The sequence below is a fragment of the Pseudophryne corroboree genome, chromosome 5 (assembly GCF_028390025.1).
Source record: "Pseudophryne corroboree isolate aPseCor3 chromosome 5, aPseCor3.hap2, whole genome shotgun sequence".
In the NCBI taxonomy this organism is placed as follows: Eukaryota; Metazoa; Chordata; class Amphibia; order Anura; family Myobatrachidae; genus Pseudophryne; species Pseudophryne corroboree.
This window is the reverse complement of record NC_086448.1, coordinates 847,755,517-847,774,983: the sequence shown is the minus strand read 5'-3', so window position 1 is coordinate 847,774,983 and position 19,467 is coordinate 847,755,517. Positions and strand designations below refer to the sequence as shown.

General features: G+C 48.4%; 1 protein-coding gene across 2 annotated transcripts in view; it reads right to left on the bottom strand.

The window, feature by feature from the left end:
• Positions 1-18,893, bottom strand: part of LOC134929532 (uncharacterized) — a 31,751-nt gene extending 12,858 nt beyond the window's left edge. Inside the window, exons 1-2 of one of the 2 annotated variants that reach the window (XM_063925129.1) lie at positions 18,604-18,893; positions 16,423-16,545 (exon numbers count right to left, since the gene is read on the bottom strand). Coding sequence is in view for 1 of the 2 variants with exons in the window: in XM_063925128.1 (XP_063781198.1) it covers positions 16,423-16,479 (57 nt within the window). In the remaining variant the exon portion in view is untranslated. The remainder of the gene's footprint in view (positions 1-16,422; positions 16,546-18,603) is intronic. The other variant, XM_063925128.1, reaches the window with a different exon arrangement.
• Between the last annotated feature and the right edge of the window lie 574 nt (positions 18,894-19,467).

Below are 19,467 nucleotides of genomic sequence, written 5' to 3'. Positions count from 1 at the left end.
CGTGAAAAAGTGCTAAAAAAAAACAGACCTGCTTTTTTATCCCGTGTTTGTATAGGCATGCACGGATCCATGAGATCCGTGCATGTTTTTCAGTGGGAAGGGGATGGGAAATGTTCTAATTTTTAAAAAAAAAAAATGCGTGGGGTCCCCCCTCCTAAACCAAACCAGCCTCGGGCTCTTTAAACCGGCCCTGGTTGCAAAAATATGGGAAAAAAATTGACAGGGGTTCCCCCATATTTAAACAACCAGCACCGGGTTCTGCGCCTGGTCCTGGTTCCAAAAATACGGGGGACAAAAAGCGTAGGGGTCCCCCGTATTTTTGAAACCAGCACCGGGCTCCACTAGCTGGACAGATAATGCCACAGCCGGGGGTCACTTTTATACAGTGCCTTGCGGCCGTGGCATCAAATATCCAACTAGTCACCCCTGGCCAGGGTACCCTGGGGGAGTGGGGACCCCTTCAATCAAGGGGTCCCCCCCCCCAGCCACCCAAGGGCTAGGGGTGAAGCCCGAGGCTGTCCCCCCCCATCCAATGGGCTGCGGATGGGGGGCTGATAGCCTTTGTTGAAAGTAATGAATATTGTTTTTAGTAGCAGTACTACAAGTCCCAGCAAGCCTCCTCCGCAAGCTGGTACTTGGAGAACCACAAGTACCAGCATGCGGCGGAAAACCGGGCCCGCTGGTACCTGTAGTACTACTACTAAAAAAATACCCAAATAAAGACATTACACACACACCTTGAAAGTATAACTTTAATGCATACATACACACCACCATATACACATACTTACCTTATGTTCACACGAGGGTCGGTCCTCTTCTCCAGTAGAATCCATGGTGTACCTGTTGAAAAAATGCTACTCACTAAATCCAGTGTAGAGGGCTCCTCGGATAATCCATTTGTAATCCACGTACTTGTAAAAATAAAAAAACGGGACACCCGACCACGAACTGAAAGGGGACCCATGTTTTCACATGGGACCCCTTTCCCCGAATGCCAGAAACCCCCTCTGACTGATGTCTAAGTGGGTTTCTTCAGCCAATCAGGGAGCGCCACGTTGTGGCACCCTCCTAATCGGCTGTGTGCTCCTGTACTGTCTGACAGGCGGCACACGGCAGTGTTACAATGTAGCGCCTATGCGCTCCATTGTAACCAATGGTGGGAACTTTGTGGTCAGCGGTGAGGTCACTTTCGGTCAACCGCTGACCTCAAAGTTCCCACCATTGGTTACAATGGAGCGCATAGGCGCTACATTGTAACACTGCCGTGTGCCGCCTGTCAGACAGTACAGGAGCACACAGCCGATCAGGAGGGTGCCACAACGTGGCGCTCCCTGATTGGCTGAAGAAACCCACTTAGACATCAGTCAGAGGGGGTTTCTGGCATTCGGGGAAAGGGGTCCCATGTGAAAACATGGGTCCCCTTTCAGTTCGTGGTCGGGTGTCCCGTTTTTTTTATTTTTACAAGTACGTGGATTACAAATGGATTATCCGAGGAGCCCTCTACACTGGATTTGGTGAGTAGGATTTTTACAACAGGTACACCATGGATTCTACTGGAGAAGAGGACCGACCCTCGTGTGAACATAAGGTAAGTATGTGTATATGGTGGTGTGTATGTATGCATTAAAGTTATACTTTCAAGGTGTGTGTGTAATGTCTTTATTGGGGTATTTTTTTAGTAGTAGTACTACAGGTACCAGCGGGCCCGGTTTTCTGCCGCATGCTGGTACTTGTGGTTCTCCAAGTACCAGCTTGCGGGGGAGGCTTGCTGGGACTTGTAGTACTGCTACTAAAAACAATATTAATTACTTTCAACTAGAGATGAGCGCCGGAAATTTTTCGGGTTTTGTGTTTTGGTTTTGGGTTCGGTTCCGCGGCCGTGTTTTGGGTTCGACCGCGTTTTGGCAAAACCTCACCGAATTTTTTTTGTCGGATTCGGGTGTGTTTTGGATTCGGGTGTTTTTTTCAAAAAACCCTAAAAAACAGCTTAAATCATAGAATTTGGGGGTCATTTTGATCCCAAAGTATTATTAACCTCAAAAACCATAATTTCCACTCATTTTCAGTCTATTCTGAATACCTCACACCTCACAATATTATTTTTAGTCCTAAAATTTGCACCGAGGTCGCTGTGTGAGTAAGATAAGCGACCCTAGTGGCCGACACAAACACCGGGCCCATCTAGGAGTGGCACTGCAGTGTCACGCAGGATGTCCCTTCCAAAAAACCCTCCCCAAACAGCACATGACGCAAAGAAAAAAAGAGGCGCAATGAGGTAGCTGTGTGAGTAAGATAAGCGACCCTAGTGGCCGACACAAACACCGGGCCCATCTAGGAGTGGCACTGCAGTGTCACGCAGGATGTCCCTTCCAAAAAACCCTCCCCAAACAGCACATGACGCAAAGAAAAAAAGAGGCGCAATGAGGTAGCTGACTGTGTGAGTAAGATAAGCGACCCTAGTGGCCGACACAAACACCGGGCCCATCTAGGAGTGGCACTGCAGTGTCACGCAGGATGTCCCTTCCAAAAAACCCTCCCCAAACAGCACATGACGCAAAGAAAAAAAGAGGCGCAATGAGGTAGCTGACTGTGTGAGTAAGATAAGCGACCCTAGTGGCCGACACAAACACCGGGCCCATCTAGGAGTGGCACTGCAGTGTCACGCAGGATGTCCCTTCCAAAAAACCCTCCCCAAACAGCACATGACGCAAAGAAAAAAAGAGGCGCAATGAGGTAGCTGACTGTGTGAGTAAGATAAGCGACCCTAGTGGCCGACACAAACACCGGGCCCATCTAGGAGTGGCACTGCAGTGTCACGCAGGATGTCCCTTCCAAAAAACCCTCCCCAAACAGCACATGACGCAAAGAAAAAAAGAGGCGCAATGAGGTAGCTGACTGTGTGAGTAAGATAAGCGACCCTAGTGGCCGACACAAACACCGGGCCCATCTAGGAGTGGCACTGCAGTGTCACGCAGGATGTCCCTTCCAAAAAACCCTCCCCAAACAGCACATGACGCAAAGAAAAAAAGAGGCGCAATGAGGTAGCTGACTGTGTGAGTAAGATAAGCGACCCTAGTGGCCGACACAAACACCGGGCCCATCTAGGAGTGGCACTGCAGTGTCACGCAGGATGTCCCTTCCAAAAAACCCTCCCCAAACAGCACATGACGCAAAGAAAAATAAAAGAAAAAAGAGGTGCAAGATGGAATTGTCCTTGGGCCCTCCCACCCACCCTTATGTTGTATAAACAGGACATGCACACTTTAACCAACCCATCATTTCAGTGACAGGGTCTGCCACACGACTGTGACTGATATGACGGGTTGGTTTGGACCCCCCCCCCAAAAAAGAAGCAATTAATCTCTCCTTGCACAAACTGGCTCTACAGAGGCAAGATGTCCACCTCATCATCATCCTCCGATATATCACCGTGTACATCCCCCTCCTCACAGATTATCAATTCGTCCCCACTGGAATCCACCATCTCAGCTCCCTGTGTACTTTGTGGAGGCAATTGCTGCTGGTCAATGTCTCCGCGGAGGAATTGATTATAATTCATTTTAATGAACATCATCTTCTCCACATTTTCTGGATGTAACCTCGTACGCCGATTGCTGACAAGGTGAGCGGCGGCACTAAACACTCTTTCGGAGTACACACTTGTGGGAGGGCAACTTAGGTAGAATAAAGCCAGTTTGTGCAAGGGCCTCCAAATTGCCTCTTTTTCCTGCCAGTATAAGTACGGACTGTGTGACGTGCCTACTTGGATGCGGTCACTCATATAATCCTCCACCATTCTTTCAATGGGGAGAGAATCATATGCAGTGCCAGTAGACGACATGTTCGTATCCGTAATCGTTGTCAGGTCCTTCAGTCCGGACCAGATGTCAGCATCAGCAGTCGCTCCAGACTGCCCTGCATCACCGCCAGCGGGTGGGCTCGGAATTCTGAGCCTTTTCCTCGCACCCCCAGTTGCGGGAGAATGTGAAGGAGGAGATGTTGACAGGTCGCGTTCCGCTTGACTTGACAATTTTCTCACCAGCAGGTCTTTCAACCCCAGCAGACTTGTGTCTGCCGGAAAGAGAGATCCAAGGTAGGCTTTAAATCTAGGATCGAGCACGGTGGCCAAAATGTAGTGCTCTGATTTCAAAAGATTGACCACCCGTGAATCCTTGTTAAGCGAATTAAGGGCTCCATCCACAAGTCCCACATGCCTAGCGGAATCGCTCCGTGTTAGCTCCTCCTTCAATGTCTCCAGCTTCTTCTGCAAAAGCCTGATGAGGGGAATGACCTGACTCAGGCTGGCAGTGTCTGAACTGACTTCACGTGTGGCAAGTTCAAAGGGCATCAGAACCTTGCACAACGTTGAAATCATTCTCCACTGCGCTTGAGACAGGTGCATTCCACCTCCTATATCGTGCTCAATTGTATAGGCTTGAATGGCCTTTTGCTGCTCCTCCAACCTCTGAAGCATATAGAGGGTTGAATTCCACCTCGTTACCACTTCTTGCTTCAGATGATGGCAGGGCAGGTTCAGTAGTTTTTGGTGGTGCTCCAGTCTTCTGTACGTGGTGCCTGTACGCCGAAAGTGTCCCGCAATTCTTCTGGCCACCGACAGCATCTCTTGCACGCCCCTGTCGTTTTTTTAAAAATTCTGCACCACCAAATTCAAGGTATGTGCAAAACATGGGACGTGCTGGAATTTGCCCATATTTAATGCACACACAATATTGCTGGCGTTGTCCGATGCCACAAATCCACAGGAGAGTCCAATTGGGGTAAGCCATTCCGCGATGATCTTCCTCAGTTGCCGTAAGAGGTTTTCAGCTGTGTGCGTATTCTGGAAACCGGTGATACAAAGCGTAGCCTGCCTAGGAAAGAGTTGGCGTTTGCGAGATGCTGCTACTGGTGCCGCCGCTGCTGTTCTTGCGGCGGGAGTCCATACATCTACCTAGTGGGCTGTCACAGTCATATAGTCCTGACCCTGCCCTACTCCACTTGTCCACATGTCCGTGGTTAAGTGGACATTGGGTACAACTGCATTTTTTAGGACACTGGTGAGTCTTTTTCTGACGTCCGTGTACATTCTCGGTATCGCCTGCCTAGAGAAGTGGAACCTAGATGGTATTTGGTAACGGGGGCACACTGCCTCAATAAATTGTCTAGTTCCCTGTGAACTAACGGCGGATACCGGATGCACGTCTAACACCAACATAGTTGTCAAGGCCTCAGTTATCCGCTTTGCAGCAGGATGACTGCTGTGATATTTCATCTTCCTCGCAAAGGACTGTTGAACAGTCAATTGCTTACTGGAAGTAGTACAAGTGGGCTTACGACTTCCCCTCTGGGATGACCATCGACTCCCAGCAGCAACAACAGCAGCGCCAGCAGCAGTAGGCGTTACACGCAAGGATGCATCGGAGGAATCCCAGGCAGGAGAGGAATCATCAGAATTGCCAGTGACATGGCCTGCAGGACTATTGGCATTCCTGGGGAAGGAGGAAATTGACACTGAGGGAGTTGGTGGGATGGTTTGCGTGAGCTTGGTTACAAGAGGAAGGGATTTACTGGTCAGTGGACTGCTTCCGCTGTCGGCCAAAGTTTTTGAACTTGTCACTGACTTATTATGAATGCGCTGCAGGTGACGTATAAGGGAGGATGTTCCGAGGTGGTTAACGTCCTTACCCCTACTTATTACAGCTTGACAAAGGGAACACACGGCTTGACAAATGTTGTCCGCATTTCTGGTGAAATACTTCCACACCGAAGAGCTGATTTTTTTGGTATTTTCACCAGGCATGTCAACGGCCATATTCCTCCCACGGACAACAGGTGTCTCCCCGGGTGCCTGACTTAAACAAACCACCTCACCATCAGAATCCTCCAGGTCAATTTCCTCCCCAGCGCCAGCAACACCCATATCCTCCTCATCCTGGTGTACTTCAACACTGACATCTTCAATCAGACTATCAGGAACTGGACTGCGGGTGCTCCTTCCAGCACTTGCAGGGGGCGTGCAAATGGTGGAAGGCGCATGCTCTTCACGTCCAGTGTTGGGAAGGTCAGGCATCGCAACCGACACAATTGGACTCTCCTTGTGGATTTGGGATTTCGAAGAACGCACAGTTCTTTGCTGTGCTTTTTCCAGCTTGAGTCTTTTCATTTTTCTAGCGAGAGGCTGAGTGCTTCCATCCTCATGTGAAGCTGAACCACTAGCCATGAACATAGGCCAGGGCCTCAGCCGTTCCTTGCCACTCCGTGTGGTAAATGGCATATTGGCAAGTTTACGCTTCTCCTCCGACAATTTTATTTTAGGTTTTGGAGTCCTTTTTTTACTGATATTTGGTGTTTTGGATTTGACATGCTCTGTACTATGACATTGGGCATCGGCCTTGGCAGACGACGTTGCTGGCATTTCATCGTCTCGGCCATGACTAGTGGCAGCAGCTTCAGCACGAGGTGGAAGTGGATCTTGATCTTTCCCTAATTTTGGAACCTCAACATTTTTGTTCTCCATATTTTAATAGGCACAACTAAAAGGCACCTCAGGTAAACAATGGAGATGGATGGATACTAGTATACAATTATGGATGGACTGCCGAGTGCCGACACAGAGGTAGCTACAGCCGTGGACTACCGTACTGTACTGTGTCTGCTGCTAATATAGACTGGTTGATAATGAGATGTAGTATGTATGTATAAAGAAGAAAGAAAAAAAAACCACGGGTATGTGGTATACAATTATGGACGGACTGCCGAGTGCCGACACAGAGGTAGCTACAGCCGTGGACTGCCGTACTGTACTGTGTCTGCTGCTAATATAGACTGGATGATAATGAGATGTAGTATGTATGTATAAAGAAGAAAGAAAAAAAAACCACGGGTAGGTGGTATACAATTATGGACGGACTGCCGAGTGCCGACACAGAGGTAGCTACAGCCGTGGACTACCGTACTGTACTGTGTCTGCTGCTAATATAGACTGGATGATAATGAGATGTAGTATGTATAAAGAAGAAAGAAAAAAAAACCACGGGTAGGTGGTATACAATTATGGACGGACTGCCGAGTGCCGACACAGAGGTAGCTACAGCCGTGGACTACCGTACTGTACTGTGTCTGCTGCTAATATAGACTGGATGATAATGAGATGTAGTATGTATAAAGAAGAAAGAAAAAAAAACCACGGGTAGGTGGTATACAATTATGGATGGACTGCCGAGTGCCGACACAGAGGTAGCTACAGCCGTGGACTACCGTACTGTACTGTGTCTGCTGCTAATATAGACTGGATGATAATGAGATGTAGTATGTATAAAGAAGAAAGAAAAAAAAACCACGGGTAGGTGGTATACAATTATGGACGGACTGCCGAGTGCCGACACAGAGGTAGCTACAGCCGTGGACTACCGTACTGTACTGTGTCTGCTGCTAATATAGACTGGATGATAATGAGATGTAGTATGTATAAAGAAGAAAGAAAAAATAAGATTTTACTTACCGATAAATCTATTTCTCGTAGTCCGTAGTGGATGCTGGGGACTCCGTCAGGACCATGGGGAATAGCGGCTCCGCAGGAGACAGGGCACAAAAAGTAAGCTTTTAGGATCACATGGTGTGTACTGGCTCCTCCCCCTATGACCCTCCTCCAAGCCTCAGTTAGGTACTGTGCCCGGACGAGCGTACACAATAAGGAAGGATCTTGAATCCCGGGTAAGACTCATACCAGCCACACCAATCACACCGTACAACCTGTGATTTGAACCCAGTTAACAGTATGATAACAACGAAGGAGCCTCTGAAAAGATGGCCCACAACAATAACAACCCGATTTTTGTAACAATAATTATGTACAAGTAATGCAGACAATCCGCACTTGGGATGGGCGCCCAGCATCCACTACGGACTACGAGAAATAGATTTATCGGTAAGTAAAATCTTATTTTCTCTAACGTCCTAGTGGATGCTGGGGACTCCGTCAGGACCATGGGGATTATACCAAAGCTCCCAAATGGGCGGGAGAGTGCGGATGACTCTGCAGCACCGAATGAGAGAAACTCCAGGTCCTCCTCAGCCAGGGTATCAAATTTGTAGAATTTTACAAACGTGTTCCCCCCTGACCACGTAGCTGCTCGGCAAAGTTGTAAAGCCGAGACCCCTCGGGCAGCCGCCCAAGATGAGCCCACCTTCCTTGTGGAATGGGCATTTACAGATTTTGGCTGTGGCAGGCCTGCCACAGAATGTGCAAGTTGAATTGTACTACAAATCCAACGAGCAATAGTCTGCTTAGAAGCAGGAGCACCCAGCTTTTTGGGTGCATACAATATAAACAGCAAGTCAGACTTTCTGACTCCAGCCGTCCTGGAATTATATATATATATATATATATATATATTTTCAGGGCCCTGACAACATCTAGCAACCTGGAGTCCTCCAAGTCCCTAGTAGCCGCAGGCACCACAATAGGTTGTTTCAGGTGAAACGCTGACACCACCTTAGGAAGAAACTGGGGACAAGTCCGCAGTTCTGCCCTGTGCGAATGGAAAATCAAATATGGGCTTTTGTAAGACAAAGCCGCCAATACTGACAATCGCCTGGCCGAGGCCAGGGCCAACAGCATGGTCACTTTCCATGTGAGATATTTCAAATCCACAGATTTGAGCGGTTCAAACCAATATGATTTGAGGAATCCCAACACTACGTTGAGATCCCACGGTGCCACTGGAGGCACAAAAGGGGCTGTATATGCAATACTCCCTTGACAAACGTCTGGACTTCAGGAACCGAAGCCAATTCTTTCTGGAAGAAAATCTACAGGGCCGAAACTTGAACCTTAATGGACCCCAATTTGAGGCTCATAGACACTCCTGTTTGCAGGAAGTGCAGAAATCGACCTAGTTGAAATTTCTTCGTGGGGCCTTCCTGGCCTCACCCACGCAACATATTTTCACCACATGTGGTGATAACGTTGTGCGGTCACCTCCTTCCTGGCTTTGACCAGGGTAGGTATGACCTCTTCCGAAATGCCTTTTCCCTTAGGATCCGGCGTTCAACCGCCATGCCGTCAAACGCAGCCGTGGTAAGTCTTGGGACAGACATGGTACTTGCTGAAGCAAGTCCCTTCTTAGCTCCCGAGGCCATTAGTCCTCTGTGAGCATCTCTTGAAGTTCCGGGTACCAAGTCCCTCTTGGCCAATCCGGAGCCACGAGTATAGTTCTTACTCCTCTACGTCTTATAATTCTCAATACCTTGGTTATGAGAAGCAGAGGAGGGAACACATACACCGACTGTTACACCCACGGTGTTACCAGGACGTCCACAGCTATCGCCTTAAGGTCTCGTGACCTGGCGCAATACCTGTCCCGTTTTTTGTTCGGGCGGGACGCCATCATGTCCACCTTTGGTCTTTCCCAACGGTTCACAATCATGCGGAAAACTTCCCGATGAAGTTCCCACTCTCCCGGGTGGAGGTCGTGCCTGCTGAGGAAGTCTGCTTCCCAATCGTCCACTCCCGGAATGAACACTGCTGACAGTGCTATCACATGATTTTCCGCCTAGCGAAAAATCCTTGCAGTCTTGCCACTGCCCTCCTGCTTCTTGTGCCGCCCTTTCTGTTTACGTGGGCGACTGCCGTGATGTTATCCCACTGGATCAATACCGGCTGACCTTGAAGCAGAGGTCTTGCTAAGCTTAGAGCATTATAAATTTGCTCTTAGCTCCAGTATATTTATGTGGAGAGAATTCTCCAGACTTGATCACACTCCCTGGAAATTTTTTTTTTTTTTCCCTGTGTGACTGCTCCCCAGCCTCTCAGGCTGGCCTCCGTGGTCACCAGCATCCAATCCTGAATGCCGAATCTGCGGCCCTCTAGAAGATGAGCACTCTGTAATCACCACAGGAGAGACACCCTTGTCCTTGGATATAGGGTTATCCGCTGATGCATCTGAAGATGCGATCCGGACCATTTGTCCAGCAGATCCCACTGAAGAGTTCTTGCGTGAAATCTGCCGAATGGAATCGCTTCGTAATAAGCCACCATTTTTACCAGGACTCTTGTGCAATGATGCACTGACACTTTTCCTGGTTTTAGGAGGATCCCGATTAGCTCGGATAACTCCCTGGCTTTCTCCTCTGGGAGAAACACCTTTTTCTGGACTGTGTCCAGAATCATCCCTAGGACCAGCAGACGTGTCGTCGGAACAACTGCGGTTTTGGAATATTTAGAATCCACCCGTGCTGTCGTAGAACTACTTGAAATAGTGCTACTCCGACCTCCAACTGTTCTCTGGACCTTGTTCTTATCAGGAGGTCGTCCATTTTCTTTGAAGACGAATCCTCATTTCGGTCATTACCTTGGTAAGGACCCGGGGTGCCTTGGACAATCCAACGGCATCGTCTGAAACTGATAGTGACAGTTCTGTACCACGAACCTGAGGTACCCTTGGTGAGAAAGGCAAATTTTGGGACATGGAGGTAAGCATCCCTGATGTCCCGGGACACCATATAGTCCCCTTCTTCCCGGTTCGCTATCACTGCTCTGAGTGACTGCATCTGGATTTGAACCTTTGTAAGTGTTCAAATATTTCAGATTTAGAATAGGTCTCACCTAGCCTTCTGGCTTCAGTACCACCATATAGTGTGGAATAATACCCCTTTCCTTGTTGTAGGAGGGGTAATTTTATTATCACCTGCTGGGAATACAGCTTGTGAATTGTTTTCAATACTGCCTCCCTGTCGGAGGGAGACATTGGTACAGCAGACTACAGGAACCTGCGAGGGGGAAACGTCTCGACATTCCAATCTGTACCCCTTGGATACTACTTGTAGGATCCAGGGGTCCTGTACGGTCCCAGCGTCATGCTGAGAACTTGGTAGAAGCGGTGGAGGGCTTCTGTTCCTGGGAATGGGCTGCCTGCTGCAGTCTTCTTCCCTTTCCTCTATCCCTGGGCAGATATGACTCTTATAGGGACGAAAGGACTGAGGCTGAAAAGACGGTGTCTTTTTCTGCAGAGATGTGACTTAGGGTAAAAAACGGTGTATTTTCCAGCAGTTGCCGTGGCCACCAGGTCCCATGGACCGACCCCAAATAATTCCTCCCCTTTATACGGCAATACATCTTTGTGCCGTTTGGAATCTGCATCACCTGACCACTGTCGTGTCCATAAACATCTTCTTGCAGATATGGACATCGCATTTACTCTTGATGCCAGAGTGCAAATATCCCTCTGCGCATCTCGCATATATAGAAATGCATCCTTTAAATGCTCTATAGTCAATAAAATACTGTCCCTGTCAAGGGTATCAATATTTTTAGTCAGGGAATCCGACCAAGCCACCTCAGCTCTGCACATCCAGGCTGAGGCAATCGCTGGTCGCAGTATAACACCAGCATGTGTGTGTATACTTTAGGATATTTTCCAGCCTCCTATCAGCTGGCTCCTTAAGTACGGCCCTATCTGTAGATGGTACCGCCACTTGTTCTGATAAGCATGTGAGCGCCTTATCCACCCTAAGGGGTGTTTCCCAACGCGCCCTAACTTCTGGCGGGAAAGGGTATACCGCCAATAATTTTCTATCGGGGGAAACCCACGCATCATCACACACTTCATTTAATTTATCTGATTCAGGAAAAAACTACAGGTAGTTTTTTCACATCCCACATAATACCCTTTTTTGTGGTACTTGTAGTATCAGAAATATGTAACACCTCCTTCATTGCCCTTAACGTGTGGCCCTAAAGGAAAATACGTTTGTTTCTTCACCGTCGACACTGAAATCAGTGTCCGTGTCTGGGTCTGTGTCGACCGACTGAGGTAAATGGGCGTTTTACAGCCCCTGACGGTGTTTGAGACGCCTGGACAGGTACTAATTTGTTCGCCGGCCGTCTCATGTCGTCAACCGGCTTGCAGCGTGTTGACATTATCACGTAATTCCATAAATAAGCCATCCATTCCGGTGTCGACTCCCTAGAGAGTGACATCACCATTACAGGCAATTTGCTCCGCCTCCTCACCAACATTTTCCTCATACATGTCGACACACACGTACCGACATACAGCACACACATAGGGAATGCTCTGATAGAGGACAGGACCCACTAGCCCTTTGGGGAGACAGAGGGAGAGTTTGCCAGCACACACCAGAGCGCTATATATATACAGGGATAACCTTATATAAGTGTTCCTCCCTTATAGCATTTTAATATATATTCATATCGCCAAATCAGTGCCCCCCCTCTCTGTTTTAACCCTGTTTCTGTAGTGCAGTGCAGGGGAGAGCATGGGAGCCTTCCCACCAGCATTTCTGTGAGGGAAAATGGCGCTGTGTGCTGAGGAGAATAGGCCCCGCCCCCTTTTCGGCGGGCTTCTTCTCCGGAGTCTGTGATATCTGGCAGGGGTTAAATACATCCATATAGCCTCAAGGGCTATATGTGATGTATTTTTCGCCATACAGGTATTATACATTGCTGCCCAGGGCGCCCCCCCCCCGCGCCCTGCACCCTCCGTGACCGCTGTGTGAAGTGTGCTGACAACAATGGCGCACAGCTGCAGTGCTGTGCGCTACCTGATGAAGACTGAAAGTCTTCTGCCGCCTGGTTCCGGACCTCTTCAATCTTCAGCATCTGCAAGGGGGGTCGGCGGCGCGGCTCCGGGACGAACCCCAGGGCGAGACCTGTGTTCCGACTCCCTCTGGAGCTAATGGTGTCCAGTAGCCTAAGAAGCCAATCCATCCTGCACGCAGGTGAGTTCACTTCTCTCCCCTAAGTCCCTCGATGCAGTGAGCCTGTTGCCAGCAGGACTCACTGAAAATAAAGAACCTAAAAACTTTTTCTAAGCAACTCTTTAAGAGAGCCACCTAGATTGCACCCTGCTCGGACGGGCACAAAAACCTAACTGAGGCTTGGAGGAGGGTCATAGGGGGAGGAGCCAGTACACACCATGTGATCCTAAAAGCTTACTTTTTGTGCCCTGTCTCCTGCGGAGCCGCTATTCCCCATGGTCCTGACGGAGTCCCCAGCATCCACTAGGACGTTAGAGAAAAAAACCACGGGTAGGTGGTATACAATTATGGATGGACTGCCGAGTGCCGACACAGAGGTAGCTACAGCCGTGGACTACCGTACTGTACTGTGTCTGCTGCTAATATAGACTGGATGATAATGAGATGTAGTATGTATAAAGAAGAAAAAAAAAACCACGGGTAGGTGGTATACAATTATGGATGGACTGCCGAGTGCCGACACAGAGGTAGCTACAGCCGTGGACTACCGTACTGTACTGTGTCTGCTGCTAATATAGACTGGATGATAATGAGATGTAGTATGTATAAAGAAGAAAGAAAAAAAAAACCACGGGTAGGTGGTATACAATTATGGATGGACTGCCGAGTGCCGACACAGAGGTAGCTACAGCCGTGAACTACCGTACTGTGTCTGCTGCGACTGGATGATAAATAATGATATAAAAAATATATATATATCACTACTGCAGCCGGACAGGTATACATTATATAATGACGGACCTGCTGGACACTGTCTGTCAGCAGAATGAGTTTTTTATAGAATAAAAAAACACCACACAAGTCACACGACGAGTGTTTAACTTTTTCAGGCAATCACAATATAGTATACTATACTGGTGGTCAGTGTGGTCAGGTCACTGGTCAGTCACACTGGCAGTGGCACTCCTGCAGCAAAAGTGTGCACTGTTTAATTTTAATAATATGTACTCCTGGCTCCTGCTATAACCTATAACTGCTCCCCAGTCTCCCCCACAATTAAGCTGTGTGAGCACAGTCAGATATTATACATAGATGATGCAGCACACTGGGCTGAGCACAGATATGGTATGTGACTGAGTCACTGTGTATCGTTTTTTTCAGGCAGAGAACGGATTATATTAAATAAAACTGCACTGGTGGTCACTGGTCAGTGGTCAGTCACTAGTAAACTCTGCACTCTCTAGTACTACTAAGCTCCAGTAAATCAAGTGTCTCTGTCTCAATCTCACTCTCTCTCTTCTAATCTAAATGGAGAGGACGCCAGCCACGTCCTCTCCCTATCAATCTCAATGCACGTGTGAAAATGGCGGCGACGCGCGGCTCCTTATATAGAATCCGAGTCTCGCGATAGAATCCGAGCCTCGCGAGAATCCGACAGCGTCATGATGACGTTCGGGCGCGCTCGGGTTAACCGAGCAAGGCGGGAAGATCCGAGTCGCTCGGATCCGTGTAAAAAAAGCTGAAGTTCGGGCGGGTTCGGATTCCGAGGAACCGAACCCGCTCATCTCTACTTTCAACAAAGGCTATCAGCCTGTCAATTTTTTCCCCATATTTTTGCAACCAGGGCCGGCTCAAAGAGCCCGAGGCTGGTTTGGCTTAGGAGGGGGGACCCCACGCAATTTTTTTTTAAAGTTTAAACATTTTTTATTTTTTTTACAAGGTGCACAATGAAGCCCTGCACGGATCTCTCAGATCCGGCCGAGATTCATTGTATTAAAGTCGGCAGTGTTTTACAAGTCACTCACGTAAAACACTGCCTAAAAAAACGAATGACATCGACATCGGAAAAACCGAAAATGCAGAATACGGCAGCTTAGTAAATTAGTCGTAATCAATTCAAAAAGTTGCATATTTACACTTTCGATGTCATTCGTGATTGAACTTTGACCTCAAACGGGAAAATACGATTCTTAGTAAATTTACCCCATTGTTTCCAAAAGATCCAAAAAATAAATCAACTCAAAGAACGAAAACTTTGCATTAAAGACTATAGAGAAAGTACTGTATAATGTAATGTACCCATTAGTAACTTAAAGTACATAAACTATAGACATCAGACTCACATCACAGTTTCCAGATCGTAGCATGTTGGTTGGTAAAACTGAAAACGTATTAGGAGATCATTTAAATTGATTTATATCCATAATATTAAGCGACATTTGCCATGAAATATGCCTACATAATACATAGGCACATATAGGACCTTATAGCCAAAAGCCAGGTGGTGTAAACATATAAGTGGCTCACAAATGGCTACAGAACCCCATTAGAAGTTGTATGTGCCGACTGGCCTTACACAATCTGTTTTTTTGTATTAGTTACATGACTACCTCCACCCAACTCCTAAAGCTCAACCTAACTCCACCAGCTCCATCCAACTCCTCCATCTCCACCCAACTCTTCAAGCTTTACCACCTCCACCCATCTCCTCATCTCCACAAAACTCCTCCAGCTCCACCCAACTCTTCAAGCTATACCACCTCCACCCATCTCCTCAGCTCCACAAAACTCCTCCAGCTCCACCCAACTCTTCAAGCTCCACCACTCCACCAAAATCTTCAAGCTCCACCACCTCCACCAACTTCTCCAAAAATCCTTCAGCTTCACTTAGCCCTAACCTGCTCCAACCAACTCCATCATCTTTTCCAGCTTCACCCAATTCATCTGGCTTTCACGAGCTCCCTCAGTTCCTCCAACTTTCCTAACTCCTCGAGCTCCCCCTAATTGCTTCAGCTCTCCAAAACTCCTTCACTTTCACTTAGCGCTAACCAGCTCCAACAAACTCCCCAATCTCCCCCTAACTCCACTTAGCATTAAACAGCTCCAACAAAATCCACCATCTCATCCAGCTCCCAACTCCTCCAATTCACCAGGTCCACTCAGTCCTAACCAGCTACAACCAACTCCATCTCCTCTAGTTCATCCCAACTCTTCCAGCACTGCCAGATCCACTAAGCACTTACTAGCTCCAACCAACTCCACCATCTCTGCCAGCTCTACCAAACTTCTCCAGCTCCCCCCAACTCCTCCAGCTATGCCAGCTCCAACAAACTCCGCCATCTCCTCCAGGTCCACTCCGTGCTTACCAGCTCCAACCAACTCCACCATCTCCTCCCAAATCCTCAAGCTCTGCCAGGTCTACTTCGCTAACCAGCTTCAACCAACTTTGCCATCTCCTCCAGGTCCACTCAGCCCTAACCATCTCCAACCAACTCCACCATCTCTGCCAGCTACATCGGGTACACTCAGCGCTAACCAGCTCCAACCAACTCCACCAGCTCCACTCAACCATAACCAGCTCCAACCAAATAAATCATCTCTGCCAGCTCCACCCATCTCCTCCAGCTCCACTAGGTCCACTCAGCCCCAACCAGCTCCAAGCAACTCTACCACTTCTGCTAGCTTCACCCAACTCTTCCAACACTGAAAAAAATTCCTCCTCTTGCTACTGAAACCATTTTACCACATTACTCTGCATGACCATAAAGCTGATACAAAAATAGCAGCAGGAAGGACAGTCTCCTGCAGGTTATCTCCGTCATACACAATAGCCGCAGGCTCAGGTGTACACTGGTTGTTCTGTTCCTATTGATGATACTCTATGTACATAAGTACTGTTACTAAGATGGATTTTCTCACCTGGATGACCATCTTTACACTGGTGTTTTTCCGGGGGGTTCTTCCGACACTTGACATATCTGGGGGTCCGTCCTTTGCTTTTCATGTAAGAGGAGAAGGTGTCGCTTACAGGAATCTGTGATGCTGCGACAGAGGGTGGGTTACAGGAATTACACGTTATACTGTCACCAGGGAATTCACTCTTACATATACATTGTATATCAGCTGCGCATTTCAGAGCTTGGGTAATTCTGCCGTAAGCAGCCCCGTAGAAACCTAGGTTTTCATCCAAGATGTCTCTGTACATTGCTGCGTTCATATTTCCCTCTACCCTGACAAGTCTCCCAGTTCCTGCCACTGAGAAACATCCCCACAGCATGATGCTGCCACCATCATACTTCACTGTAGGGATGGTATTGGCCTGGTGATGAGCGGTGCCTGGTTTCCTCCAAATATGACGCCTGGCATTCACACCAAAGAGTTCAATCTTTGTCTCATCAGACCAGAGAATTTTGTTTCTCATGGTCTGAGAGTCCTTCCGGTGCATTTTGGCAAACTCCAGGTGGGCTGCCATGTGATTTTTTACTAAGGAGTGGCTTCTGTCTGGCCACTCTACCATACAGCCCTGATTGGTGGATTGCTGCAGAGGTGTTTGTCCTTCTGGAAGGTTCTGCTCTCTCCAGATTGGAAAGCTGTAGCTCTGACAGAGTGCCCATCGGGTTCTTGATCACCTCCCTGACTAGGGCCCTTCTCCCCCGATTGCTCAATTTAGACGGCCGGCCAGCTCTAGGAAGAGTCTGGTGGTTCCGAAATTCTTCCATCTACGGATGATGGAGGCCACTGTCCTCATTGGAACCTTCAAAGCACAGATATTTTTCTGTACCCTTCCCCAGATTTGTGCCTCAAGACAATCCTGTCTCTGTGTTCTACAGACCATTCCTTTGACTTCATGCTTGGTTAGTGCTCAGACATGCACTGTCAAGTGTGGGACCTTATATAGCCAGGTGTGAGCCTTTCCAAATCATGTCCAATCAACTGAATTTACAACAGGTGGACTCCAATTAAGCTGTAGGAACATCTCAAGGATGATCAGTGGAAACAGGATGCACCTGAGCTCAATTTAGAGCTTCACTGCAAAGGCTGTGAATACTTATGTACATGTGATTTCTTAGTTTTTTATTTTTAATACATTTTCAAAAATCACAAAAAAAAACTTTTTTTCACTTTGTCATTATGGGGTATTGTGTGTAGAATGTTGAGGGAAAAATGAATTTATTCCATTTTGGAATAAGGCTGTAACATAACAAAATGTGGAAAAAGTGAAGCGCTGTACAACAGACGGGACCCACGTAACACTGCCGTACAACAGACGGGACCCACGTAACACTGCCGTACAACAGACGGGACCCACGTAACACTGCCGTACAACAGACGGGACCCACGTAACACTGCCGTACAACAGACGGGACCCACGTAACACTGCCGTACAACAGACGGGACCCACGTAACACTGCCGTACAACAGACGGGACCCACGTAACACCGCCGTACAACAGACGGGACCCACGTAACACTGCCGTACAACAGACGGGACCCACGTAACACTGCCGTACAACAGACAGGACACATGTAACACTGCCGTGCAACAGACAGGACACATGTAACACAGTCGTACAACAGACAGGACACATGTAACACTGCCGTGCAACAGACAGGACACATGTAACACAGTCGTACAACAGACAGGACACATGTAACACTGCCGTACAACAGACAGGACACATGTAACACTGCCGTGCAACAGACAGGACACATGTAACACAGTCGTACAACAGACAGGACACATGTAACACAGTCGTACAACAGACAGGACACATGTAACACTGCCGTACAACAGACAGGACACATGTAACACGGCTGTGCCGCCAGGTCGCATACACAGGCAGCAGGATCTGGTTTCCCAGCTATCTGGGGTTGTCTGAGGACAGGAGAGCAGCAAATCATAGGAGCAGGAATAGAGGGAAAGGATGAGCCCCCCTCCCCTGTGCACACTCTCCCCCCCCCCTCTCTCCTCTGTGCACACCCCCCCCCCCCTCCCCCTCCATGCTGCTCACTTGCTGCTGAGTCTAACAGGGACTGCTACACTCACACTCAGCGACAGGCCCAGGGCAGTAAGGGCATCTATATGGATATGGATATTTACCCAGCCTTGGCCCAGATAGCAGGTCCTCTGCAGCCTGTGCCTGCTGCTTGCAGTCTGCAGCCAGGAGATGAGAGGGGTGAAAGCTGAGAGGATGGGGGATGGGAGGCTTTAGTCCTGCTGTCAGCATGAATGTGTAATCACTGCGTTGTTAACTCATTTGGAGGATTGTGAAGATCTCAGCTGCCCTCTTCCCCGTGCAGTGCTAGCGAGCTGGCAGCTGGTTGGTAACTGGTTAACCCGACATTCGCCAGCAGCGCCTGGCCAGTGTGATACATAATACACGGTACTGGAACCAGCTGCTGGTGCACGAGGCCTGCCCACTGCCAAAAATAGGTGTCCCAGGAATGTACATCACCCTCTTCCATGTTCTCCCAGGAATCTACATCACCCCCTTCCATGTACCCCCAGGAATCTACATCACCCCCTTCCATGTTCTCCCAGCAATCTACATCACCCCTCTTCCATGTTCTCCCAGGAATCTACATCACCCTCTTCCATGTACCCCAGGAATCTACATCACCCCTCTTCCATGTTCTCCCAGGAATCTACATCACCCTCTTCCATGTACCCCCAGCAATCTACATCACCCCTCTTCCATGTACCCCCAGGAATCTACATCACCCTCTTCCATGTTCTCCCAGCAATCTACATCACCCCTCTTCCATGTTCTCCCAGGAATCTACATCACCCTCTTCCATGTTCTCCCAGGAATGTACATCACCCCTCTTCCATGTTCTCACAGGAATCTACATCACCCTCTTCCATGTACCCCCAGCAATCTACATCACCCCTCTTCCATGTACCCCCAGCAATCTACATCACCCCTCTTCCATGTTCTCCCAGGAATCTACATCACCCCTCTTC